General features: G+C 38.0%; 3 protein-coding genes across 3 annotated transcripts; 2 read left to right on the forward strand and 1 right to left on the reverse strand.

The window, feature by feature from the left end:
- Nucleotides 1–855: 855 nt before the first annotated feature.
- tmem54a (transmembrane protein 54a) lies at nucleotides 856–8194 on the reverse strand. The gene is made up of 6 exons (XM_028437919.1): nucleotides 8012–8194; nucleotides 3443–3639; nucleotides 3264–3323; nucleotides 2641–2838; nucleotides 2422–2559; nucleotides 856–1172 (listed from the first exon to the last, which is right to left on the reverse strand). The coding sequence occupies exons 1-6, from the start codon at nucleotides 8022–8024 to the stop codon at nucleotides 1035–1037; spliced, it is 744 nt and encodes a 247-aa protein (XP_028293720.1). The 5' UTR covers nucleotides 8025–8194; the 3' UTR covers nucleotides 856–1034.
- Nucleotides 8195–9615: 1421 nt separating this feature from the next.
- zpcx (zona pellucida protein C) lies at nucleotides 9616–12479 on the forward strand. The gene is made up of 9 exons (XM_028438620.1): nucleotides 9616–10256; nucleotides 10324–10433; nucleotides 10499–10572; nucleotides 10708–10879; nucleotides 10946–11048; nucleotides 11110–11195; nucleotides 11266–11348; nucleotides 11421–12336; nucleotides 12405–12479. Exons 1-9 carry the CDS (start codon nucleotides 9840–9842, stop codon nucleotides 12424–12426), a joined length of 1983 nt encoding a protein of 660 aa, XP_028294421.1. The 5' UTR covers nucleotides 9616–9839; the 3' UTR covers nucleotides 12427–12479.
- Nucleotides 12480–13596: 1117 nt separating this feature from the next.
- On the forward strand, nucleotides 13597–26595 carry pabpc4 (poly(A) binding protein, cytoplasmic 4 (inducible form)). The gene is made up of 15 exons (XM_028438162.1): nucleotides 13597–14156; nucleotides 17287–17480; nucleotides 18923–19038; nucleotides 19866–20005; nucleotides 20079–20173; nucleotides 20252–20389; nucleotides 20474–20569; nucleotides 22280–22549; nucleotides 22670–22760; nucleotides 23328–23423; nucleotides 24685–24815; nucleotides 24886–24976; nucleotides 25802–25932; nucleotides 26019–26141; nucleotides 26215–26595. The coding sequence occupies exons 1-14, from the start codon at nucleotides 13964–13966 to the stop codon at nucleotides 26121–26123; spliced, it is 1887 nt and encodes a 628-aa protein (XP_028293963.1). The 5' UTR covers nucleotides 13597–13963; the 3' UTR covers nucleotides 26124–26141; nucleotides 26215–26595.
- The last annotated feature ends 163 nt before the right edge of the window (nucleotides 26596–26758 follow it).

Raw genomic sequence — 26758 nt, forward strand, 5'->3', positions numbered from 1 at the left:
GTTAGTTTGACACCATGTCAAACTTGGAAATTATGTATTTATGTTTTTTTAAAATCTCATCCATTTTGGGTTCACATGCATATGTTCAGCAAATTCCTGAAATTTAAACACATGAGCTCGTTACCATTTGAGTTCCCTAAATGCGGCAGGTTTTTTTTAAAATTTATTTTAATTTTAATTTTTTAAGAAATATTTTAAAATATTACACAAACTTAAAGTTTCCATGTGTAGAGAAATATGACAAATTCCCAACTTGTGCTTTCTGGACATTTTTCTTTGGTTAAATAAAATCTTGTCTATTATTTTAAGGAAATGTATTTCATGTAGTATTTTATGATCACATTATTATGGAAGATGATTAGGACCACTGGGGTGTCAATTTTTTTTTTACTTTTTCTTTCCAGTTTTGTTTGTTTTTTCCATACATTATGGTCAGTAATAGTACATACAGTATGTCAGTTTACACCTCTCACAATAGGTGATGGTAACTTTATTATTTACTTTAACTTCAAACCCCAACAGAATATATTTGAGAATATAAATATTTTCCTAGCTTTGGGTTGTATTTTGATAAGTCTAGATTGTGGGTCTTGATGCTAGAGCAGTTGAGAATCACTGATATAAGCAGTGTCCATTATTGCATTTTATGTAAGATTTTCAAACAAGTGTTAAAGAATCTCTTTCTAAACTGAGTCACAATTATGGGAAACAAATTGTCCTGAGGAGGAGAATGTCAACCTGTTGTGGATGAGTCCTAGCCTTTATTCTGAAGGCCTGATAGTGGCATTGACTTTGCAACACTCCCTTTTTTTGGAGCTAAACCAGAATAAAACTTGTGAAAACAATGATACAATAAAACATGTTGGCAGTGTATTCAAAACACAATCAGTAAAAAAAAGGTTTGCTAAACATTTGTAAAAACGTAGGGTTCTTTCGGCTCCGTTGGCTGCCTTTAAGTCCAAAACACATTTTAAAGTAACACACACGATAAAAACAACAACAAACTAAAAGTTACATATCCATGTCCAGCAGTTTTAAAGCCACTGACTCTGCTCCACCACCATGCTGCTGTCCAGCAGGTCCTCCTGCTCGGCTGGATCAGCCTCAGCATCCTTATCTGGGTCACGTGCCTCAGGTGTCGTTGGGCTCTCAACCCTTCTGTGGATACGCACCTGAAACACAACAGAAGATTTATTTTTTTTACCAAATCACACCAACCATCTAATTTTTCTGTATTGAACAGAATAAAGAAAAAAACAACAGACGTGAAAGATCATTGTTGGACATGTTTCTACCATTCTTTGCTCATCACATATGTAAAGGTTTTTTTTATGTGTTTTGAGCAACATGTTTTATGTGGTCTTCAATGACAACACACTGAATGATAGCTCACGTTCCTTAACAGACCAGGCAGCCAGATGTCGTCTCTACCCAGCCTGCTTTTTTACCTTTAAGATGAGCTACAATGAGTTAATTTATATTATCATACAATTACAATAGAAATTCTAATACAAGACATCTACATTAATCGAAATCAAATTGCCCAGTTTTGGATTTGGATTTTCAACAATTGATGAGATGAAAAATTACTGCTGCCATGTGATATAAGAACTGGAAAACTTTTAATTACATTTTTGTATTCGGAGGTGTTGCGATATCTTCAACTGAATTAGTTGGTCATTTACAAAATGTTTCATGTTTTTTTTCTATCATTCTTACATTTTCGAGCGGGCCAAATTTGATGCTCTAAAGGGCCGGATTTGGCCCCCGGTCCTTGAATTTGACACACCTGATCTAGAGAAACATGATGCAAAATACTGTTGATAATAGCAATAATTATATTAGGTCAGGGACCATCTGTACTATTTCAAACATAAACTGACTGCTAGTTGGTGTTAAAGGTAGGGTTGGTGGCTCAAGATCTTAATTTCTGTCAGGACATAAAGACAATTTCAACCAAAAACGTGAAAAGTGTATCTGAATAAAATTACCTACCCTAGCTTTAAAGCTCTGGCTACCTAATGTTTGCTACATCCTGCCAGAATCGTAGTCTTGAAAATGTGAAAAAAATGTGAAATGATTCCACCAAAAGTGATGTCGTTTTTCATCATTTGTGGAAAAACGATGTGACTTTTGGGAGCACTTGTGCCAATTATAAAAAGTATACTTAGTGTCTTCCAATCTGTAGCAAACAACAATTTGTTCCGCACTGTTTACTTTGACTGTTCAATAAAACATGTTACCAGTTGTAACTTTACAGTGTTTGGTTTACTCCATAATAAAGAAATAACTGATAAAAGGAAATATTTGATTGAAGGAAAGCAGTTCCTTACACTTGGATCTTCCATAATTTCACTTTTAAGTAATCCTATTTGATGCTTCCGACAATAAAACGGTGAATAAACCTAAAATGCAGCTTACCCTTTTTGCTCGGGTCGGCCTCTTCCTGCACGGGCAGAGGTAGAGGAATGAGGTGCAGGCAGCAAAGCAGCGAAAACTGAACACTGTTTCCACCACAGACATCAAGATGAGTGGCACCCACAGGATGAGGGTGGTCGCCTAAGGGACATAAACGTAAAACTCTCATCATTTCACACTGAGCAACACTCAGTAATGGACCGATGTCACTCTTTCACTTACATAGATACGAGTGGGATCGAAGGGACATTCATATGTGACGCTGGAGGAGCCAAAGTCAGGCCCGGGAATGATGTTGCAGTGGGTGAGTAGGCTCCGCCCCTTGTGAAGGATGGCCGTGATCATAGAGACGGTTAGGCCCAGAACAGAGGCGACGGCCAGCAGACCTGCCAGTAGGCTGAAGACCAGCAGGACCCACTTCTGCACCAGTAGGACACAAGTGGAAGAAACAATGCATGGAAGTCCAAGACCCCCCCCCCACACACACACACAAAAAAAAACACAGCATCGCATTGTGTGTATGCACTAAAATAATTATTCAAATTCTCAACGATTATTCATATTCTTGGGAAATATTTGATTTGAATGTATTTATTCCACCTTTAAAGCATGATTGATATCAGAAATATCTGTCCCAGTCAAGAAAAACATAAAACAAGATATTATCTCATGTATACAGTTATGACAATACACACTGAATGTTGGAATAACTGTGATTTAAGTGAGAGAAGTGATTAATCTGTTTATGTTTAGTTAGCATGAGAGACAAGTCATAGCAGGAGTGAGCTAATATTGGGTGACTGCTGAGTGGAGGAGGAAAATACTGCACCACACATAGTATTTACCAAGATCCTGTTTTTCTTGTTTTTGGAAAGAACGATGGCTATTATTCCTCCGATGATTCCCTAAAAGAAGACGAGAAGTTTGGGGAAAACAAATAAAAACATTTAAAAAAACACAGGAAAATTATAATATCTTACTGCTCAATGATTCAGGATTTAATGTGTATAAAGTGTTCTCTTACCAGCAGTCCTGCCACTATGGCGATGACATTTGCAGTGGCGTACACCAAGGTGCGAGCCTGCGCATGCAAATTGATGTGTCTGAGCACGGCGCCGTGAACCAGCGCTCCAAGGAGAAAGTTGACATGTCCGACCAGCACCAGCCCCAAACCCATCTTCATCAGGGCCTTGTTGTCCTTGAGGCTGGCACAGCAAACTCCTGTATGGATACATAGTGGTTTACAAACACATCCCACCTCCCACACATTCAGAAGTGCATAAAATCCCCTAGATCACGTGTCAAACTCAAGGCCCGGGGGCCAAATTCAGCACTTTAGAGCATCAAATTCGGCCCCTTAGGAGACAGTAAAAAGGCCAGAAAACATGAATTATTGTGTAAAATACCAAATGATCCAGTTGTAGATATCTGAAATTCTACAATATGTTTTATGGGCTTGCAGTTTTCCTATGTTCACACGAATGCAGTATTTTTTTTCACAATGTTAAACAAGAAAAACACATACAAAACAAACCCCCCTTGCCAACCCCTGCTATACCGGATCAGAAAATCAGGTTACATATTTATGTGGCACTGATTTGTATACAAAGTACAGAGCTTATGCAAATTAAGAAACTTTATCAGCAGACACACTTTCAAAATAAGACAACAATGGCAGCCACTGGTCATAAAATGTATTAATAGATCCTTTCAGTGTATATCTGATTTTTTCCAAATGCATATGACCCATAACCTCTTTCACCCATGACCATATGTGGATCTTTCCATGTATACAATATAAGCCTTTGAGCAAACAATGAGCAAAAAGCAATCATGCTGATTTGATGCCTACAGTGACCACCACGAATAAAGCCCACATGGAGGATCAGGTCCAGCTTGTCCTTGGACCAGTGCAGAAGGTGCACCACTTTAAACTCAACCACAGCATGCCTAAGTGAGATCGAAGAAGAATTAATGTTCTGTTGGACCTTTTGCCAAACTGAGTCCGTGATGGTTTCATTCAGATCGGTTTCCCATTTCCGCTTAAGTTCATCCAGGCTGGTCTCATGGTATGAAGTGAGCAGAGCATGAATCCTACTTAAAACCTTTTTAGTGTTTGACTGACAGGCCAGGAGTGAATGTAGTCATTTTTAATTGCAAATTGTAAAAATAACTCCACAAATCTTGCAATTCCACAAAATTCCTTTAAATTACACAAAAATTGGCTATAAAATCAATAATGTTTGAAGTGAAGATCCTGCAGGGACTGATAAAAACTAGGACCAATAATCTGCGGCCCACTTGAGTTAAAACTGGTCCTTATTTGGCCCCTGACCTAAAATTAGTTTGACACCCCTGCCCTAAATTTTCAAATATTCTATCTTAGTGTGTGTGTTTTTGATGTCGTTTTGTATATTTCTCTGTTATTTCTCTGTATTTTGTAGTAATCTTGTGTATTTTCTCTCATTTAGTGTGCCCTCGTTGTTGTTTTGTGCGTTGCTGCTGGTAATGGTTAGTATTTCTCTCTCCCAGTGTGTGTTTTTGGTGAGATTTTGTGTATTTTGTCCGTTCTTTTTATCATTCCGTATATTTTTCTCTTATTTTGTGTGTTTTTGTTGTCGTTTTGTGAGTTGCGGGTAATATTCAGTGTGATTATCATTTTTAACTAAAATAAACATTATAAAACCCTACATTTTTAATGTTTACGTTTGTTAATTTTCCTCTGTCTCTTAAGTACCCCCTGTGGTGCCATTGCGTACCCCCATTTGAGAAACACTGCTCTAAAGGGACGGATTTGGCCTCTGGGCTTTGAGTTTCAAATCAGTTTAATGTTAGCTCATGCTTACATTGATTCATCTTTTTTTTTTTTTTATTCAAAGTACATTATTAAGGAAAATTCAACTTGGTCTTTTATTTGATGATGTCTAACATTTTGTGGTTAGTAAAATGGGGACCGGAAGTTCTTAATTTTGGGAATAATTAGCGGTTATCGCACTATGACTACACTCCAAGTCATTATACCAATTAGTCCGACCCCTATAGAGATGTTATAGGATCTCTTCTATAGCATGCAGCTGTAGCTATTATGAGCAGGACTGGAGTCCACTGGACTATTTACACCTGGGTGATGGTAAAGCAACCAGTGCAGGCATAAGTAACCCAATCCTGAACCACATGAGACAAAGGCTTTGGGTGGGGTCAGCAAACATTTACCATCACATGTTTGTAGCCTCAGTGGTCAGGTGGAGACCTGCCGTCTCCTTTATAAAGTGGGTGTAGGGACAAACTGCCAGTGTTTTTAGTAACAACACTGTGAGGTGATACTGCTCAGACACTATCACACGTTTTACACACAGTCAAAAAACTGCATTCGTATCTGTTGCTGGTTTTTTTTGTCTTCCAAATGACTGCATTTGAAGCTATTTGATGCTCAATGAAGGTATTGATTAATAATGATCTCAACTTTCACCTCAATTTGCAAAACTATTTTGTTATATAAAATTGAAAAAATAAATTTCTTTTCATGGACTTTCAGAATCCGTGTATCATTCGTTCATTTGTTTTTCATTATGTAACAAAAACATGAAAAATGAGAAAAAAAAAAAGAAAAAAAAAACACTCATTATTTGATATTTGTTTCCAAAACTAAAATGAAAAAACAGAAAACGCCTTGTTTTTCAAATTCAAGCTCTTTTGCTTCGGTACAGAAAATGAAAAACGAAAAACAAACACCTTTATTACTTTTCTCCATTACGATTTTCCAAAGTACGTGACCCGGAAGTGAAGCGTTACACATTCCGTGATATCTTTAGCTTTGCAACACTAACGAGTCTCTAAATCCTCTGAAATGTCAGTGAGGAGGTTCTGTGCCCAACACCAGCTAAAGCGAAAAGGACACGTTTCGGATGCACAGTTGGAAGCAGCGATCTTGTCATGCCGAACTGCCGTTAGCATAGCCGTTAGCGTCGGATGAGAGTACACGTACTTTGGCCAATCGGTAATGGAGAAAATTAATAAAGGTCTCAGCAAAAGAGCTTGAATTTGAAAAACAAGGCGTTTTCCGTTTTTTCATTTTGGTTTTTGAAACAAATATCAAATAATGAGTGTTTTTTTGTTTTTTTTGTTTTGTTTTTCATGTTTTTGTTACATAATGAAAAACGAATGTACGAATGATACACGGATATTTCAGGAGCAGGAGCATAGATTTAAGTGTTCCATATGTGCACAACACAGTAGCTGGCAGAATCTTTTTTTTTTTTAATTGAGCAAAGGTACAGAATATATACATAAAACAAGGCACTTGAAAGTCATATACAACGTTTGAAATAAAAATATGTAGAATAGAATACTAAAGTCAAATCCACAAGTTCAATTTCTACACAGAGGAGCAAAATAGAGAAAACAAACAAACAAAAAACATCACACAAATGAAGAAAAATATAAAATAAAAAACATACATACATAGGTGCTTTTAAAGGGAATAAATCAAAGGTGGAAGTGCTGGAACTATAGTCAGGATTGTCTGAGGTCTGGGTCCAGACCAATAGCAACAGCCTATATTAAATTAAAGGTTGGGGGAAAAAATGTAAACCTTTTTTTTAATTTATTTTTCTAAAGAAATAAAATTGTGAATAATTGATTTTATTTTTAAGCATTTCTGAATGTGTGGTCATAGGTTACGGCTAAATTAAGTGTCATGCACATTTAAGTGCAGTTGAAATACATGGCAGATAAGGAAAATAAGAACATTCAAATCTAAATGATAATTACTGTGGTTATGAACGTCGTACACAATATGTCATATGCGCCACGTTCATGTGCAGTTGAAATAAATGTAAATATACCGATGTGTGAGATGCACGTTGTTTTTTGGAACTATGACTAGAAATGCATGTTTCTTTTACAGATAAGGCAAATGAGGAAATAGAAAAAAATTGCGACAATGATTCATATCGAATAGCAATATGTAACAAATCAAAATCACAATGTAAATATTGTGATAATATCGAATCAGGACGTAATCAAATGGTCTCAGCCCTAGTGTGAATTATAGAATGTTGCTGAGTGTATGTGGTTAACAATGGAGAGCTGGAGAAGTTTCACTGATACGGTTTCCTCAGTGTGGTCGATTAAATCAATTTAATTTGATTTCATCAGCAATTCTTTGGAATATTGTCCTTTTTTTTTTTCTTTGTTTTTCACTTGTTTATGTGCCTAAATTTGTTTATCTCACTAAAAAATGAGACAATGCAAAACAAAAAAATGACTATTTACACAGTTACCCGTGACAAAAACAAGGTAAATAAATTCCTGTTCCTGTGTAATTACATCCACATTCAATAGACCCCATCCACGTTTCCATACTCTCAAATTAAAACAAATGTCCACACTTTTTTTGGGCTTTCCAGTAGAATTACAGTCAATAAAGAAGCTAATACATGGAGTGTATAACACAGTAATGGATGGTCAGATACAGGCCTCACTGACAGAGGAAACAGGGCTAGTTTTGGACAGACCACGCCTAAAAACTCCGATAGGCTCAAACATGCCTGTGCACTCTGTCACTGCAAGGAAGACACGACGGGAGACTCACCTAGATTCAACATGGCGTCTTGTGTCTTCTCTCAGCTCATGTTATAAAGGACGTGAAGCATTGAAGTCATGTTTGCGCTTTTTATTTGACAGTCAACATGAACGCGCTCCGTCGGTTGTTCCTCAGCGCTCACCAGCGCGCGCGCACAGCCGGAGGACGAATACCTGTGCGGAAGCTCCGCCCACTCACCCACCCCTGAGAGGAGGAGGAGCCAAAGGCGGCTTTGTTTACCTAAGGTTAGAGCAGGGGTTACCAACCTTTCTGAAAGTGTGAGCTACGTCATAGGTACTGTATAGTCTGTATAGAGGGGCTACCAGTTAGAAAAGCACGTCTTAAATACTACGTTTTTACAGTTTCACTTTAATTCGAGGGTAAGATAATAATGGAGGCTATAGCAGTAGGAAATGTTGAGGTTTCAACATAAAACACTTTATTTCTAATTATTCAAGCAATTGTTTCATTTTCATAAAATTTGATAGACTTATAACTTACACCAGATCTGCAACACTTAAAGCATTTACTGGTAATATTAAAACTTTATCAGCTGTATTTAACTTTACTAAGTATTAACTACATCTCTCATATCCTAGCTTCTTGCTTTTATTTTTTTTAATGCAAAGTTTACACTGTTTTTGTCTACATTAGGAAATAATATTAACATGTGCTTTTTTCTTCTTCTTCTTCTTCTTCTTCTTCTTCTTCTTCTTCTTCTTCTTCTTCTTCTTCTTCTTCTTCTTAATAATAATAATAATGCATCAGTTTTATATAGCGCTTTATCATAGACACTCAAAGTCGCTTTACAGAATTAAGGCATTATTCTTTCACTCCACACTTAGTGGTGGTAAACTACTTGTAGCCACAGCTGCCCTGGGGCAGACTGACGGAAGCGAGGCTGCCATAGTGCGCCATCGGCCCCTCCGACCACCACCAACACTCACTCACACACTACATTCATACTAGGCAATGTAGGTGTCTTCTTCTTCTTCTTCTTCTTCTTCTTTTAAGTGATAAATTGAATTTATAGGAGTTACAGAGAAGGAATAGGTTCTTTTCTCTTTTCTATCTTAAAAAAACAAAAAAAAACAAGAAAATAAGAAAGTACCTAGACAACAATAGCTCTTCTCCTAATAACTCACTACTCCTTTTAAGCTGTATTTTTTTTTTTTTTTTTTTTAACTTGTATGCATTCAAAAAGTTTGGTATTGGTTGCCATTACACAGATAATATATATTTCATTTGATCAAATACCCATTGATCCATCCATCCACCTGAAGAGCCATTAAAAATTTGAGCTATGATCCAACAACATAATAACACTAAAAACCAAATGGCTAAGAGCTGCTTTGAAATTTCTTTCTCGAAAAAAAAAAAAGTCTCAGTCAAAGATAGAGAAGCTTTTGTCGTGTTTATTTAATTTTTTTTGGATCCTATGATCCAATTCATGATTTCTTACTAATGTCATAGAAAAAAGAGTTAATATAAACTAATATTTAGCTTATCTTGGCTGTGTGTGAGAGATTGTTTTGACATTTAACACATTTAATGTATATCGTTTTTCTTTTTTAACTTAACTATTTGCAATACATGTATGTGCCTAATGCACAACTGAAAAGTCCATTAAAAATGTATTGCTTTTAAAAACAAGAAGAACCATTTGTGAATCCAAAGTGTGTTATCTCTCCCATCCTAAGAGGATATTATTCAGTGCTTTCCTGTTGCCTCCCAGTGTCATTTCCTTAATTGCCAACACCTTGTGCTCCAGCTCCTTATTAAAGGCCTGCTTCAATTGGGTGTGTGATCAGAGTTGGCTCCGTTTGAGGCTCATGCAATGGAGACAATTTGGATTGGCCTTTTTCTGAGCTTTTTTGTTAAAGGTTTAGTTGATGCTCAGTTTGTTAGAAAGTATCGGGATGTTGCATTTCCCACAGATTATCCAGGGTTTTTGGACAATTCCCTGCCTTTCTCGTTTGAAAGGCGTTTTGATTTTACCTCGCGTGACCCCTTCTTTAAGTCTTGGTGGACACCAGACTTAAGTGTTTTTGCAGAATTTCCTTTAACTGTTCAGCCCAGAGTGCAGGTGTTCTGTGATGACTCCAAGCTCACGCTGCTGATCGACAAGAAATCCTTTGGCCTCGAATGGACTGAGGGGGAAATGCAGTTGGGCGACGGCTGCTATCCCAATGGAGAGTTACCTTTTCAATATGTGTTCTCCTATAGCTATGATCAGTGTGGAACTTTGTCTACGGTGAGTTAAAGCTTCAATGTTCCCTTTTCTACATCAATTTGAACACCTTTGCAATTACCTGTTACAGATTCAGAATGGTCAAAAGATTTTGACCAACTCTCTCCAGTTGCAACCCAAAACTCTTCCCAACTTGTGGCAAATTCCTCCCTCTGTTCATGTCTCCTGCACCCGAAAGAGGTTTGTTTCTTGTGTTTTGCCATTATAATTGGGTTTTATCAAACACCAAAGTCTTGTGTTTTCAGGTTAAAAAGGGATCCAAGCTTTCCCCTGAAACCTATTGATAACGGCAAACTTTTTCACATCACAATCATGACATGTGAGTAGCTAATGGTGAAATTAATTTACTTCTGTTTAGGTTAAATGGTATTGTGCTTATGTTGACATGTCTTTGTGTTTCTAAAGACTAAATGTATTTTTTTTTTTTTTCTCCCCACACTTTCAATTTCTGCAGCATCCTGGCTCGACATTGCTAAGCCGCATACCTATAAAAGAGGGCAGGTGGTTGACGTTCTGGTTGGTGCTGAAATCGGGCCAGGTCAGCAGCTTTTTGTCCAGTCTTGCTTTGTCTCGGAATCTCCTGAGCCTCAAACAAGACCCAGGCGTGCAGTGATATTTAACAAAGGGTGAGGGATTTGCCAGGCTTGCAACTTTATTTTCTGATATTCAAATTAACTGAACTCATGTGCTAGGTGTGCCACTTCAGACGGTTCTTATCCTGTTGTGAAATTCCTGGGATCGAACGGAGCCGATGTGGTTATGTTTTCACTCAACACGTCTAGTCTCTTTCCACAAGTGAGTTTTCTTTTTTTAATGTTTCTCTTGGCTTGTGGTTCTAAACTCCTACCTTCCTTAGCTGTATATCCACTGTAGTGTGCTGGTGTCTGACCATGGAGTCACCTATGGCTCCAAGTCCTGCAACTACAATGTTCTGCAGTCCAGGTAGCAAAATCTTGACTTGAAAAATAATCCTAGGTTCTATATTGTGCCTAACCGAATGTCTTTTTTTCAGATGGGAAGAACTTGGTGGTGATGTAGATGTGTGTAACTGCTGTCGCTCGAAGTGTAAAGGCTCTTCGTCCAAGAATCGTCCTGGTAACTACTCTAAGCTGTATTATGTCAAGATTGCTGAAACAATTCTGAATCATTGTAATTCTATCACTTTAGGGTCCAAGGTGATTGTCAGCTCAAACCTTTTGGTAATTGAGGATGTTGAGCACAGTCCTAAGATTCTGCCATCTGAAACGAGAAATGGCAACATCCCACTAATATCAAACCCTTCTAATGATGAACCTACTGAGGACTTTATTCCCTTTGGTGCATTTTTCTCAAGAAGCGACATCAAATCTCCTCAAAATGACATAGTGGCCATACATCAGAATCCACATTCTAGAAAGACAATTTGGCTCCCTGGACAAAAACAAAGTGCTCACCAGGAAAATACTCTAGACTCTAAATCTGAAGACAAAACGGCAGTTAAGTTGCTACCAAGTGAAGATGTGGCTTACACACCTGAACGTCGACCTTCACCTGTCCAACAAGACTCCTCTCTAGATCTGAAAGGTGACTTATCATTGTGGGATCTCAGCCTGTTGACAATGGTAGATGGCTGGCCCATCCCCCAGAAACCAGACTTCTCAGTCATTACTGAGAATTTCAACAGAAATGACCAGCTTAACTATTCAGGGGAAAATGGTGAACAAGCACAGGTTGACATTCAGGCACCAGCTGACATAAATTACCTGATCCTGGTGGGAAACCAGACACCATCAGAAGCAGGTGACGCAATCCCCACTGAGGAGCCCCAAAGGAAGAAGTGGGAATCAAATGTGCTTGATGGGAATGATGGTGACTTTAATGATTTTAGGCCAAAAGAGAATTTGGCTGAAATGCACAAAGATGATGTATTTGAAGTGAAGCCGATAATTCGCTCTAAGGTCCAGTTTTCTACAGGCATGGATGGCTTTAAGATGTTAATCTATGAGGAAGAGGTGGAGAATGGGAAAAGATTCAACAAAGATACCAGAAGAGAAAAGGAGATTGGACTGAAGGGGCTGTATTCAACTTTCCTAAATTTGTTAAGGTGAACTACCTGATTTTAATGCATTTACTTCATGTGGAACCAGACTAAATATTTTCCTTTATTCCTAGGAGGATGGACAAAGCAGAATAACTGCAGCTTTATCTAATTTTATTTGTGGAACTGAATAAAGTACTTAACTTCCATGGGTGTTCACTTTTGTTGTAAATCAGAACAAACACATTTTCTGTACTAAAGCTTGTATTGTGGATATGAAAAAGATTCTTGATCAAGGCTTGGATGTGCAAGACACTGGTTTAGGGTTTTAGAAGTTAGACTGCACTTTCTGAGCTGTAACAACTAATTTCCTCACTATGGGATCAATAGACAGTAAGTGAGCATCCCTCAATAAAAAAAAAACCATGGATAATTCCAGCAAGTTATCTTTTAAATGTTTTAGGACACTAATGCTAAGAAAAAAAGAAAGGTGAACAAACTTACTGATGCCATGTTTTAGTACAAAAACATAAGTGTATCCAAGATGTGTTAAACACTATCATTAGGTTTTTATTTTAATGGAAAGACTGTTCTGTGATGGACTGGTAATCTACTGAAGTTTTTGCCACCTAGCACATGAAAATGACTGAGTGCTAAGAATCTGTTGTTTTCCAAAAGTCAAACTTGTTTGTTCAGGGGCCTCTTGACCTGGTCTGAATTCCAGGGTTAGAATAATTCAAGCATTTCCAAAAAAGTGTGGTCCCCTAGTTTATTGTGTAATTAAGAATGAAATACAGTCTAAATGTTTTTTCAAATATTTTTTACCATGCACTTTTATATGGATGAATGTTTTGTTCTGACAGACTTTTACTATACCTATGTTTGGCTGAATCTTTGTGTACTTGAATGTTATTGCGATGTGCAATTTTGATGTGCTTGTGCAACAATTATATTTTACCTACTGATCCTTGATATTCTCTCTCAAACGTGGGTTTGCCCTATAATTTTCCTCCTGTTTTTATTTTTTTTAAACCATGAGTCATTGAATATTCAAATTTCTTCTAAAATTATGCTCGAAGCTTTGAGTTTAAACAGAGACAATATTTAACAATTAATATATAGATTTGTTATCATGTGGGACTTGTTTAGTATAGAATAAACTGCAGGGTGGTATGTGAGTGGTACTACCACCCAGATGTCGCTGTGGGGAGCCTGGCTGTGTGGTGTGTAGCAGCAGCTGTGCTCTCTCCCTCTACACCGCATGCTCAGTGGCTTTTCCACCCTGAGTTTGACCCTGGACACCGACTCCCACTATAAAGTCCCCATGCTGTGCTCCTGCGCTCTCTTTGCCCGGACACTAAACAACCGTGAGTGTCTAACTCACAGCTCCTGAAAAACTGAAAAAGAATATAAAAATTATAAAAGAAACAAAAAAGAAAAACAAAAAACAAACAAGACTTTTTGAAAAAAGGTGGGAAAAAAACAGCAAAAGTATTTGAAAATAAATAAATAAGAGGCCTTGGGTTTATCCTGAAGTTAGGTCTTAAAAAATAAAAAATAAAAATAAAAAAAAGAAAGAAAGGAGAAACTCTATTTTTATTTCCAGAAGCTTCTTTTCATCACACCAGCCTTTTTATTATTCCACTATCTCTGAGGTGAAGATCAGTTTTATCCTCCGTGTGGAGTCCGAGGTATGAACACAGCGACCGGGAGCTATCCGATGGCCTCCCTCTATGTTGGCGACCTGCACCCGGACATCACGGAGGCGATGCTCTACGAGAAATTCAGCCCCGCCGGACCGGTGCTCTCCATTCGGGTGTGCAGAGACATGATCACCCGGCGATCGCTCGGATATGCCTACGTTAACTTCTCCCAGCCTGCGGACGGTAAGTTTGCTGCTAATGCACCATAACATGCAATATCATCACATATCAGCATGACTCAGTCCTCAACCACTTATTAAACACACAGACACGAAGTCAGACTTTTCCTTTTTTTTAAAAAAAAAAAAAAAAAAAAAAACTTTTAGCATTTATTAACCTGGATATGACATAAATCCTTCATATCCCAAATACAAGTTATAACTGAGTTGTCATGCCTCTGCAGCAAAAACCATGCACATACAATAAATAACATGCAAAACTGTAAAATCTGCAGACTTTATAGCCTTTCTTTGATCCATCTATATGGAGATTTGTGTCTATTATTCAATGAAAAAAAAAAAAAAAAAACTTTTCAATCCAATCACTTCAATTAAATGTTCAAATGCATATATTATTTGAGACCTAAATAATTGCATTTGAACGCTTTTTTTCCTTGATAGAAAATGTTTGTTTCTTTTTTTGTTTTTTCATTCATTTTTAATTGAATGTATATTAGGCAAATTATGGGTAATACATGTTTACTATTCAATCAAAAAATGAAACGTTTCAATCAAAGCAAAACAATTCTATATTTAAAAAAAAAAAAATCGAAGAAAACAAGTGTTTAAAATTGTTTTTTATTTAAGTGAAAAAAAGTTTTAAAGTTAATTTTTTTAATTGAATCATTTTGACACAAATCTACCTCCATATGTCTGCTGCAGCTTTATATGCTGTTTGTATATTGACTACTTTTTTCTTATTTATAGTGTTTTTGAAAGTATTTACTGTTTTCTCATCATTTTGTGTATTAAATATTTTACAGCATTTAAAATAAGTTTTAAAATACTTTAAAGGGTTAGAATAATTAATCTTTATTTAGTATATAAGACAGTTTAGCATACAATACAGCCGTCAATTTATTAAATCCTCTCTTTTTTAGCCTTGCAAAACAACAGACATAAACTGTACTAATGTGTAGGCCTACCTGCAACTCAAAAATCTAGTATTTTGCACAACTGTTTGTCTTTTCCATACTTTAAAATGTAGGTCATAAATTTAGCATGTGTTTTTAATCTAATAACATATCTTATGAATCCTAGGTTATATTTATAGACCATATGTCTGAGGGTTCAATCTGAGCCACAGTGTGATATATATTATGTGAATATAGTGGCACAACATTAATTATGTACAAAGTTATTACGTCTCGCAAATTTGTGAATGCTTTGCACGAGTTGATAAGAAATACAAATTTTGTATATATGAATCGATCAAAAACTAATTCTTAAAGTTGTGCAAATGTTTTTTTTGTTTTGTTTTTTTAGACACAACACAATGACAGATACAATTACTCAGAGGAAAAAAGATAAGATAGATAAAAACAATTGCAATGATAATAAAAATTTGATATTGTAATAAAATTGAGAGAAGAGGTAAAAAAGCCTAAGAAAGAGGGAGAAATGTGCAAACGTTGATACCAGGTCACTGTTCGGTAAAGTCTTCACGTTGAGAAAAGGTAGCAGGTGTGGTGGGGTGGAGAGGACTGGTGTCACTGTTTACGTAGAGTGAACTCTGCTTGCTTGTCCTATCAACAAAGAAGCACCTGTCACAACTTATCTATTCTAGATTGAGCCACCAAAGGCCAGAGTATAGTGTTAAGTTATGTCTCAAACCCTCCCACAGGAAGCTATAGTAGCATTTATGTGAGAAGGCAACATTTGTTCCTGGAAGCCTGTTGAGGTGGGGGCGGTAGCTATGTGCATTTTAGATGTCCTAATATGAGTGTAGACTCTGATTTCTGTAATGTGCATTTAAGTCCACTAAATACCTGCACTTTGAGGGATTGTTGTCACAATGAATAATCCAAATGTTTACATTTTCACGCTAGTTTTGCCTTGTCTTAAGTCACATTTGCACGTTTAAGACCATTTCTCATGTGAGCGTTCTTGTTGAATGTGTCTCGTCCCCATCAATAGTAGAGCATGCTCTCCTCACACAGCATGCCAGCACATACCTCTCAGGACCCCTCTCTAAATATAGAGCCCTCAGAGTGGCCCAAAATCTGCCTGCACCCTAACAAAAAAACATCCAGAGGTTTGCACTATTACACATTTAACAATATGTTCATCATTCACACATAAATACTGGAATATATGGATCACCTGCGTGAACCTTCCAGAAGTTCCCGTATCTGACATCGATAGAAACACACAGGTTGGGACAGTACAATTGTGGACCAAACTGCTGATGCCAGCAGACGCAAAGCAGCTACGTTTTGTTTACCAGACACATTTAGCTTGAAAAGCCCGGCCTTTGCGTGTGTGTGCTTGTGTGTGCTTGTGTGTGTGCTTGTGTGAGCGTGCGTGTGTGTGTATGTGTGTGTTAACAAAGGCATTATCTGGCACATGGGCCCACAGTCAGGTTAAGAGTTGAAGCTCTAGTGTAGATAATGGCGAATGTGCCACTTAATGCTTATTGTGGCGGTGAAACTGTTGAAACTATGTCCTGATATCCATGTGTGGCTCTGCACACACTGCTGCAGTCAGTGAGACATGTGCTCCACGCTCAGCCTCTGCAGCTGCTTCCACATTTGTCCCAGCTGTTGGTCGACAGTATTATCTTAACCATGTGACACATGCTGTGTCAACGGCCGTTCAGCTCCAGTAGGTTACTGTTCCAGCCTTCGTCATGCCCTTCATAACACATAGGGGTGTCCCGATACGATATTGATATCGGATATTGGTCCGATATCAGCCAAAAAATCTCTGATATAAGCGACACATCAAGTTTTTGTTGTTTTTGTCCCCGCCCTCAGTTGTTCCCACCACAGTGAAAAATAACTCAAGTGAACTTGAATTGTTGACTATTATTCTCTGTTTGAGTAACATCACTTGATCAAACCTTTTCTAACATTCCACACTATAAAATAAGTAATAAAAGTATGTATGATTCGTGCTGATATTGTATCGGCTCGATATCGGTATCGACCATCGCGCAAGGCTGCAATATCTGTATCATATCGCAAGTGAAAAAGTTGTATTGGGACATCCCTAATAACACATAGAATACTGTATGTGAAGCTACACGTGTGGTGCTGTGTGTAAACAACCACCTGTGACCTTTACCTTTACCTTTCTGTCCCTCCCTTCTCAAGCCGAGAGGGCCCTGGACACCATGAACTTCGACGTGGTCAAAGGGAAGCCAATCAGAATCATGTGGTCCCAAAGAGACCCCTCCCTCAGGAAGTCCGGCGTGGGCAATGTTTTTATCAAAAACCTGGACAAGTCCATCGATAACAAAGCTCTGTACGACACCTTCTCCGCCTTTGGAAACATCCTCTCCTGCAAGGTACAGCCATCAGATGGACAAGAATCAGAATCCTATTTTTTTGCCATTGCACATGTTACAGAGCAACAGAGCAAGAATATTTCATTTCAGTCTAAAGAAACATGAAAGACAATCACATATAACATGGGAGGACAAGAGCAGGAGAGCTGTGGGAACTCATCGGTAGTCGAATGAAACCAGATTTGACATGTGGACTTTATAATGTAATGAAAATTGCTAAAATATTGAATATTAGAGCTCAACGATGGCTGCAGTTTTTAAAAATCAACGTGTATTTGGGATTATTTCATAGCTATTGAGAATATTTAAAATAATAATGCTGTTAAAGTACAGCACCGTGATATTTATTTATTTTTAAATACCGGTAATATATAATAATGCATTATGATTAACATTCAGGGTCACTTACAGGTTGAACTAGTTGGGATGATAAGAATAAACACAACAGGAATGATATACTACTGCACATACAGGACATAAATCCTCAAAAGTTCTATGAAACACTGTATATTTTGAATGTCACAATCGTCAAAAGTCTTTCAAACATCTGATTTAAACGTGAATGCTTCATTTTTAGAAAGTATGGCTCCTCCTCCATCAGTATTTCAAATCTGCGCTTCCTTTGTAAACTTCACTAATGTTTGCATTCGGTGTGATGATGTTGCTCGTATTGCTCAGGAAAAAGCACTTTTGCCTCCAGCAGTGTTCATTTTGTCAACTAAAGCTAACAATTTTCATCAATGATCCTTTATTCCATGACTAAATCATGACAAAAATTTACATTTAAAAAAAAAATACTGACAACTCAATTGAAAATAAAATCTCTGTTCATTATCAACTGAACTGATGAGTAAAAACATGACAATAAACGAGATGCTGCCTGGCCGGCCAATCTGGATTGCAACCATCCCCAAAATAAATTTAAACTCTCAGGGTGAGAACTTAATCCTTGCAGATTGTAAGTCATAGGTAAAATATATATAAAATAAACAACAACTTGTGAATAACATGGTTATGTATTGCACTTTTTTCTGACTGGCCTTTGACATTTTTTTTGATCATACAAGAGTAATATGGCACATTCTTAGTTTAAATGACTGAACACATATATAAAGGTGTGCTTACAATAAAGATGTTAATACAAGGACCAACATCATTTAGCAAATCTATTACAGTATAAGAACTCTGTCAGATTATCTAAAAAAAAATAAAATGTAACAAACTAATCTCCATTTACTAAATTTGAACTAAAGACTAAAATGTGACTTCAAGTAAATCCAGTTTTTGGTGAATTCTTGTCAAAATTAAAACTGTGTGTGTGAGAGTGTGTGTGTGTGTGTGTGTGTGTGTGCGTGTGTGTGCGTGTGCTGGTGCGTGTGCGTGTGTGTGTGTGTCAATTGGATTCACAAAATGCCTTTACTTTATCCGATGCTCCCATCCAGGTGGTGTGTGATGAAAACGGCTCCAAAGGCTACGCGTTTGTCCACTTTGAGACGCAGGACGCGGCCGATCGAGCCATCGAGAAGATGAACGGGATGCTCCTGAATGACCGCAAGGTGTGAGTGTCTGATCATGTCGTAATCATTGTGAACATTGTGGAATGTGTTGCTGTTTGAAAGCCTCCTGGTTGTCTAAGCTGTATGTTGCCGTGTGCCCTTAATAACAGCAGCTCTGGTTCCATTTAATGGGTGATATTGTAGCCTGCGTATAAATGGGAACTTGGCGTGCTGGTGTGTGTGCGCTCTGACTTCTCGTGTGTTAATCTGACTCATGCGCTCATCTCTTACCACCGCCAGTCTGAAAGCGACTTCAAAATTTGGAGAGAAAACAAACTAAAACCTTATCCCGTCCTGGCCTTGTGTGTTACTTTTGTTTTTCCCTACTTGCTGGTAAACCTTCCCCGAGTGTGTGTGTGTGTGTGTGTATGACCACGCTTGTGTGTTTTAGTGATGGATCGTGTGCAGGAATGCAATTCTGGATGGCGGAAGGGGAGAGGTCATCGTAGCAAGGTATATAAGATCCTTTGGTCGTCCTCAGCTTTGTAGCTTTTGTACTGTGAGACTCTGTTCCTCCATCCACCTCAACATCAACTATTGGACCAAGACTATAGATCATTGTTAGTGTGTTGTCAAGCATGCCTAGTGTATTGGTGGTATTAACAGCATTTGGAACGTTTTTTGTTTGTTTGTTTGCATGTTTTCGTCCATCTTTTACTCCAGTCACGTGTTGATACTTCAATATAAATGTGTCTTTTTCCTGCTGCATTTTCTAGTTGTTTTTGGCTCGCTAAAGGAAGTCAGAATTGATGGATCCTGGGATACTTTCCAATCTTTTTTCAGGACCTTTTTACAAGAGTATATTTCTCTGCTCTCCTGCTGTCTTCAGGTTTGTGGGACGTTTCAAATCGCGCAAAGAACGCGAGGCTGAACTCGGCGCCAAAGCCAAGGAGTTCACCAACGTCTACATTAAGAACTTTGGAGACGATATGGACGACGATCGGCTGAAGGAGCTTTTTGAAAAATATGGTAAAACGTAGAAATAATGTTTGTGAGTTTAAACTTTTATTCACAAACGCTTTTTTTTCCTTCGTGTTTTCAGGCAACATTCTCAGCGTGAAGGTGATGACGGATCCCACCGGCAAATCCAGAGGCTTTGGATTTGTGAGCTTTGAGAAGCACGAGGATGCCAACAAGGTACTTTGGACTTTGTGGAAGTGTGCCAGGTGTTGATCTTTTTGAAACTCCCTCTGATAAACACGGTGTCACCCAAAGGCCGTTGAGGAAATGAATGGCACTGATTTCAATGGCAAGACTGTGTTCGTGGGCAGAGCTCAGAAGAAAATGGAGCGGCAGACGGAGCTGAAGAGAAAGTTTGAGATGCTGAAACAAGAGAGGATCAGTCGTTATCAGGTGTGTGAGGATTACATCATGTCTATCAGGGTAATATGTCATCAATGAAGGCCTGGAGATGTTTACAATCGTCTCCATTTTCAGGGAGTCAACCTTTACATCAAGAACCTGGATGACACCATTGATGACGAGAAACTGCGAAAGGAGTTTACTCCATTTGGATCCATTACAAGTGCAAAGGTGAGAGTGAAAATGAGGAATATCTACAGCAGACATGGGCAACTGACGGCCCGGGGGCCACATGCGGCCCCTGCTCTCATTTTGAGCGGCCCCTATTATACACTAGGCAACAAAGATACACAAAATGACTCCAAAAACACACAACGGCAGCAACAACAACAAAACAACACCTAATGAGAGGAAAATTATAAAATTACAAAACAACAACAAAAACACAGAAAATCAAAGCACAAAAATATTCTGCAAAAACCACAATATGACAACAAAAATACACAGATTGGCTCATAGCACACAAAAGAACAAAAAACAAAGAAAATGAATGGAAAATACACTAAATAACTTCAAAAACATAAAATGACAGTAAAAAGACACAAAACAACAACAGAAAGAACAAAATGAGAAATAAATCAACACAAAACGATCATAAAAAACAAAATATAAACGTATTGTTCTTCCCTGTATTCCTGCTCAGATTCATTATTGTCGATAATGTGGCCCTCAGATCCAAAAATCACTTTTTTGTTGCTCATCTGATAAAAGTTTCCCACCCCTGATCTCCAGTATATTATTGTATGAGTGTTAGAGTGGTAGAGTATTAGAAAATTAAAAAAAAGGTTTTTGGACCAGCCGTAATAAGCATCCTATACTCTAATCACCTATATGTTGGGAAGGTTATTACATATGTTAAATGTTTAACCTTTCCATGTTTGCCTTTCCCCATATTGCCACATGTTTAATAACCCTTTAAACCAGATAATAAACTGACAAACAAATGCTACAGTTCTTGTAATGCTATTAGAGGTTGGACGATACACTGAGTTCAGGATACGATACGCGATAATGGACTCACAATTACAATACTTTTTGGATGGAAAAAGACCAAATAAGCTGCAGTTTGAAAAATAACCATGCTTTTATTTGACTTTAAATCTGGATATACTCACTCTGGGTATGATCTTCTCAACCTGATATGAATGTAAAAAAAAAAGAAGAAATCATAACAATCTGATGTGCAGTAGATTGTGTAGATTTTTTTTCTTGACTTGACCCCACAATCTTCTTGTGATACCACTCGTACCTTTGATGATATACCTTGTGACGTTTTAAAGCTAGGGTAGGGGATTTTTGAAAGCTAGCATGATTTTGAATGTAGCCTCCCCAACGGCACCACCTTTACCCCCCTCGCCCCTCCCCTCTGTGCTCCATTTTATTGTGTAATATATCATCCCACCTTTACTACTGATAGTAGTTACTACGTTTTTCTACTTCTTGAATTTGAATGGCTGCATTTATATAACCTTATCACTTCCAAGCACTAGAGAAGGGACTGTGTCATGGTGTTTGAATGAACTTGTATTTTTTTTTTGAAGGCAGTGGCTAGCCTTACTGTTGCCGTATCAATATACTGACATTCTATTCGTATGCAGCACCCCTATTTGGCCAGTTTAGGTCACATGATAGGTCAGTCATTGGCCAGTTTAGGTCACGTGACTAAGACTAAACCTTACCCTAAACCTAACCCTAACCATAAAAATTGTTGCGATATTGGGTTATTATAACCTTACCTAACCCTAAACCTAACCCTAACACGCTACGTACTTGTACTTCGGTAACCGTACCAATAGCACCGGGGTTGTCCGTACGGCAACTGTACAAATAGACACTTTCTTTTTTTAATGAAGTCATCCATACCACCTGAATATGCCGTAGGTGATGCTAGAAGAGGGGCGATCCAAAGGCTTCGGCTTCGTCTGCTTCTCCTCCCCCGAGGAGGCCACCAAGGCTGTGACGGAGATGAATGGAAGGATCGTTGGGTCCAAACCTCTCTACGTGGCGCTCGCTCAACGCAAAGAGGAGCGCAAAGCTCACCTGACCAATCAGTACATGCAACGTATAGCAGGCATGAGGGCCATGCCTGCTAATGCCATCATCAACCAGTTCCAGCCCACCGGCGGCTACTTCATGCCAGCTGTGCCTCAGGTATGAGAATGGGATTCCTGAGTACAATAGTGCGTGTTAACCGTTTCTCTGGCATGTGGTTTGATTTGGTCACCACCTTTGTATATTTTTAATAAGGGATTTATTCTGTATGCTTATCAGACTCAGAACAGGACGACGTATTATGCGCCCAATCAGATGGCCCAAATGCGACCCAACCCTAGATGGCAACAACAAGGCGGCAGAGGTCAAGGTGAGCCTCATGCATGTCATGCAGCCATCCATCTGTTATCGTTTACATTACCCTGCATTTCAATAGGTTCATGTCAGGATACACGATAATTATCAGACAGTTAATGGATGGTTAATTCATTGTTACGATGCTTTTGTTTTTATCATTTTCATGTGTTATTGGCAAATCTATTGACTTTTTTTTCTGCTAAAACATATATGAAATGAATAATTACTAAACAAAATAGATAAACCATTAACTGCATTTTGTTGTTTATAATAATAAGAGGTTCAATGTTTTTGCAAAAACATTGCTAAGATTATTTTAAAGTCAAAATTTGGTTAAAAAAACAATATATATATATATAATCTGTTATTGGCCAGCGAAGTGAACAATTATCAGTTTTATGATTGCGTGATTTAATTTTTTTTAAAAGCCATTTGATGTTATTGCTTGTAGAACGTGTGACGCTGTCCTCTTTTCCTCAGTTTGTCGTATTTCAGCCGTAAATCCATCTACATTACGGTACATGTTCTGCTCAGTACTTCATGTGTCCTTAGTGTTTCTCGCTCCTTTGATCATTCCCAGGTAATTTCCAGGGAATGCCCAGCTCGCTGCGTCAGCCAGGACCCCGAACCAATCTGAGACACATGTCGCCCAGCGGCAGCGCACAGAGTCCACGAGGTGAGCCCAGGAAACAGGGACATCCATCCGTTCACTCTGTTCCCCCTTATATTTGATAGTCAAATCCCTTAATATTTGCTGCGGGTGAGAATTAGGTGGATCATGTATCGGACTCACAAAGTGTAGAGAACATGAAGGACAGGGGGGTTTCTAGGATTCCTATCAGGAGTGCATGAACAATGTGCAAACATTGGTTATTTATGTTTAAGAGGATGAAATAAAGTCATGTTATCAGTCCATTATAAACACAGTATACCTGAATATGTAGCCTCTACCAGACTTCCAATCAAACGTGACGGGACTGTGAACCAGTTTGATCACAAGTGTGCCACAGATTATAGGTGCACAAAATGATTGATTTTAACATTAATGTGAAATAGTTTACCTTTCCGTGTCTAAATTATATATAAAGTATGTAAGACATGATAGTATTCAAGCAATAAGTGTCAGATATGAGTCCACGCAGGATCTTTAGTTAAATCGAATTGGTTTTGTGAGCATTTTTCATATAAATTGGGAATTATTGTGTATTAATTTGAGGAAAGTTGCAGGATTTTTTGAACAATTTCAATTATTTCATCAATTTGAGATTAAAATTGACTCCAATCATGTAATAGAAGCACAGGAAAAATTTCAGCCCCTGTAAATATTTTGGAGTTTCATTGAATTTATGTGCCGTACTTGGATATCTACAATAAAATTAGTTAATTTACAGAATAATTCACGGTTCAATTCCAGCAAGATAAGTTTTTTTAATAATACGATATGGTTTAATTTGTCTGAATAAATGAATTCATGGTTAACTTTTTATTTTTTCCTGCAAGCAGATTTGGTCCTTGAGTTGGATGCTTGTTTCTTAAATGATTAAAAAAGATAGTAAAAGTTTAACCTGCATTATTTAGTTTAGTTTTTAGTGCTTTTGATTTTAAACGTGCATATGAGGAACATGAAGAAGGTAGTAATAACACACTTAACCAATCAAACAAAAACTTCAAAGTAGAAAAAAAATTATGATGATTATTATTTTTGTTTTTAAATGATTACGTTATTCAAAAGTGAATACTTCAAAATACTGTGCAATTAAAATATTTTGCAGCAAATCACATTTAGGATGAAAAGTATTACATTTTGAAAAGAAGAAAATGGTCCTAACAAAGATCTCAGTCCCAGTAAACATGTTGAAACCCCCTATACACCTTTTTTAAACAGTATTCAGATGAAGTTAGAAGACTTCATCTCTAATGATATATTTGCCCTCTAGGTTCTGGACAGGCGATGGCTCCTCGCCCCTCAATGGGAGTCCCCGGCCCCCGGGCCATGCCTCCCTATAAATATGCCGGTGCTGTCCGTAATCCCAACCCGCAGGTGGTGCAGCCTATTGCCTTACAGCAGGTATGATATTGTTGTTGTAGTCACTTTATTTCTACACATTGCATCTTAAACCTTCGATCTCTTTCTTCAGGCTCAAGCAGCTGTTCATGTTCATGGTCAGGAGCCTCTGACAGCCTCCATGTTGGCTGCTGCTCCTCCTCAGGAGCAGAAACAAATGTTAGGTACGACTCAGATTTCACACTCACACACACACTCGGGGCTGAACTGGGACAAATATTCCGCCCTGGCATTTTCTTTCCAGACCAGCCCTCTACATTATCAGCGACACCACATAGAAGCTGTTATTAAGTCAGTGATGCTCAACATGTGGCTCTTTATGTCTTCATTTTAATTATTATTCTCCCAGAAAACTTTTTTACCTATTTCCTTTGCCCATTTTGCAACTTCCTTTGTCTAATTTTTGCCCCTTTTCAAAAAGTTCTGACACTTATGTCAGACTTTAGCTTCCTTTTGCCAATAAATATCCCTTTTTTTCTATTTTTTGTCAAGTTTTGCATGTTCTCTTTGTCATTTTATTCGAATTTTTGTCCTTCCTTTAATTTTTCATCCCAATAAGCTAACTTTTGCCCAATAAATACCACTTGTTTCCCTTTTTGCCTACATTTTGCCTCTTTTTGTTGCACATTTTTTCCCTTTTGCACTATTGTTTGCCACATTTTGCCCTTTGCCATTACGTACCACCTTCTCTATTACGTACCACCTTCTCTATTTGTCAATTTTTTTGGCCACTCTTGACTTCGTTTGGCCCATTTTAGTCACTTTACACTCTTTTCTTGCCATGTTTTTGCAACTTTTGGACCATTTTTGGACACCTGTTACCATGTCTGCCTCCACTCACTGGTATAGAAAAAACTTTGAGTCACGGAACGGCCCACTTTGGGTCGACGACCCGCCGAGACAATGCTCGGTATGCCAGATGACCATTCCTCCCCTGCACACACGTCTGTCTTTATATTCCCCTCGTTCTGATGTTTATGTTTCCACAGGTGAGCGTCTTTTCCCACTCATTCAGGCCATGCACGCCAACCTGGCAGGAAAGATAACGGGCATGCTGCTGGAAATCGACAACTCGGAGTTGCTGCACATGCTGGAGTCTCATGAATCTCTGCGTTCAAAGGTGCTTCCTTACTTCAACTTTTGCCATACTGGCACGCTGCTCTATCCATCTACACTCGGCTCATGTTTACTGTCACGTCTCCACAGGTGGAGGAAGCTGTAGCAGTGTTACAAGCCCATCAAGCAAAGAAAGACGCCACTCAGAAAGTGGGCAGCATCTCAACCACCACCGCTGCTCCTCCTTCATCCTGAGGACCTGTTGAAGCCTTGGTATGATGACACATAGCGTCACACATGGTATGGTTGTTGGTTTGCTGAAAATGATGATTCTGTGTCATTTCAGAGTCGTGAAGGATGAACAGCAAAAAGAGAAAATCCACTGGTTCACCGACCCCATGCACCAAAAAATATTAAGAATATTAAGAAGTTAAAATTTTAAACTGTGCTTGAACCTTTTTTTTGGAAAAATATACCATGATTTTCCAGTTATTTAATACTTCAATGCTAAATATCCAGAGCAATGATGGAGCTCAAATGTGAATTAAATATTTTTTTGTTATTGAAGCAAAGGAGATGATCTGATTCCTGAATAAAATATAAAACTTCCGTCTCTTATCTTTGCTTGAAAGCTTTATGTTTGATTTGAACAGTTGGGCTCCTCCATCTTATTTTGTGTGTCACGGGTGTGTGGTTTTCTGAATAAAGGGACAACTTATCAAAGATACCATGGCTTTGTTATTAATTATTGGTGTATTTTATTGTGCGTGTGAGGGTAAAGGTGGTACAATGTTTATTTAGCAGGTTGATCTTATGTTGATTGTTCATTTTTGGGTTTTATATCATGAATCACTTCTTGTGGTCATTTTTAGGCATATTTTTGTACATTT

The sequence above is a fragment of the Gouania willdenowi genome, chromosome 22 (genome assembly GCF_900634775.1).
Source record: "Gouania willdenowi chromosome 22, fGouWil2.1, whole genome shotgun sequence".
Classification (NCBI taxonomy): Eukaryota; Metazoa; Chordata; class Actinopteri; order Blenniiformes; family Gobiesocidae; genus Gouania; species Gouania willdenowi.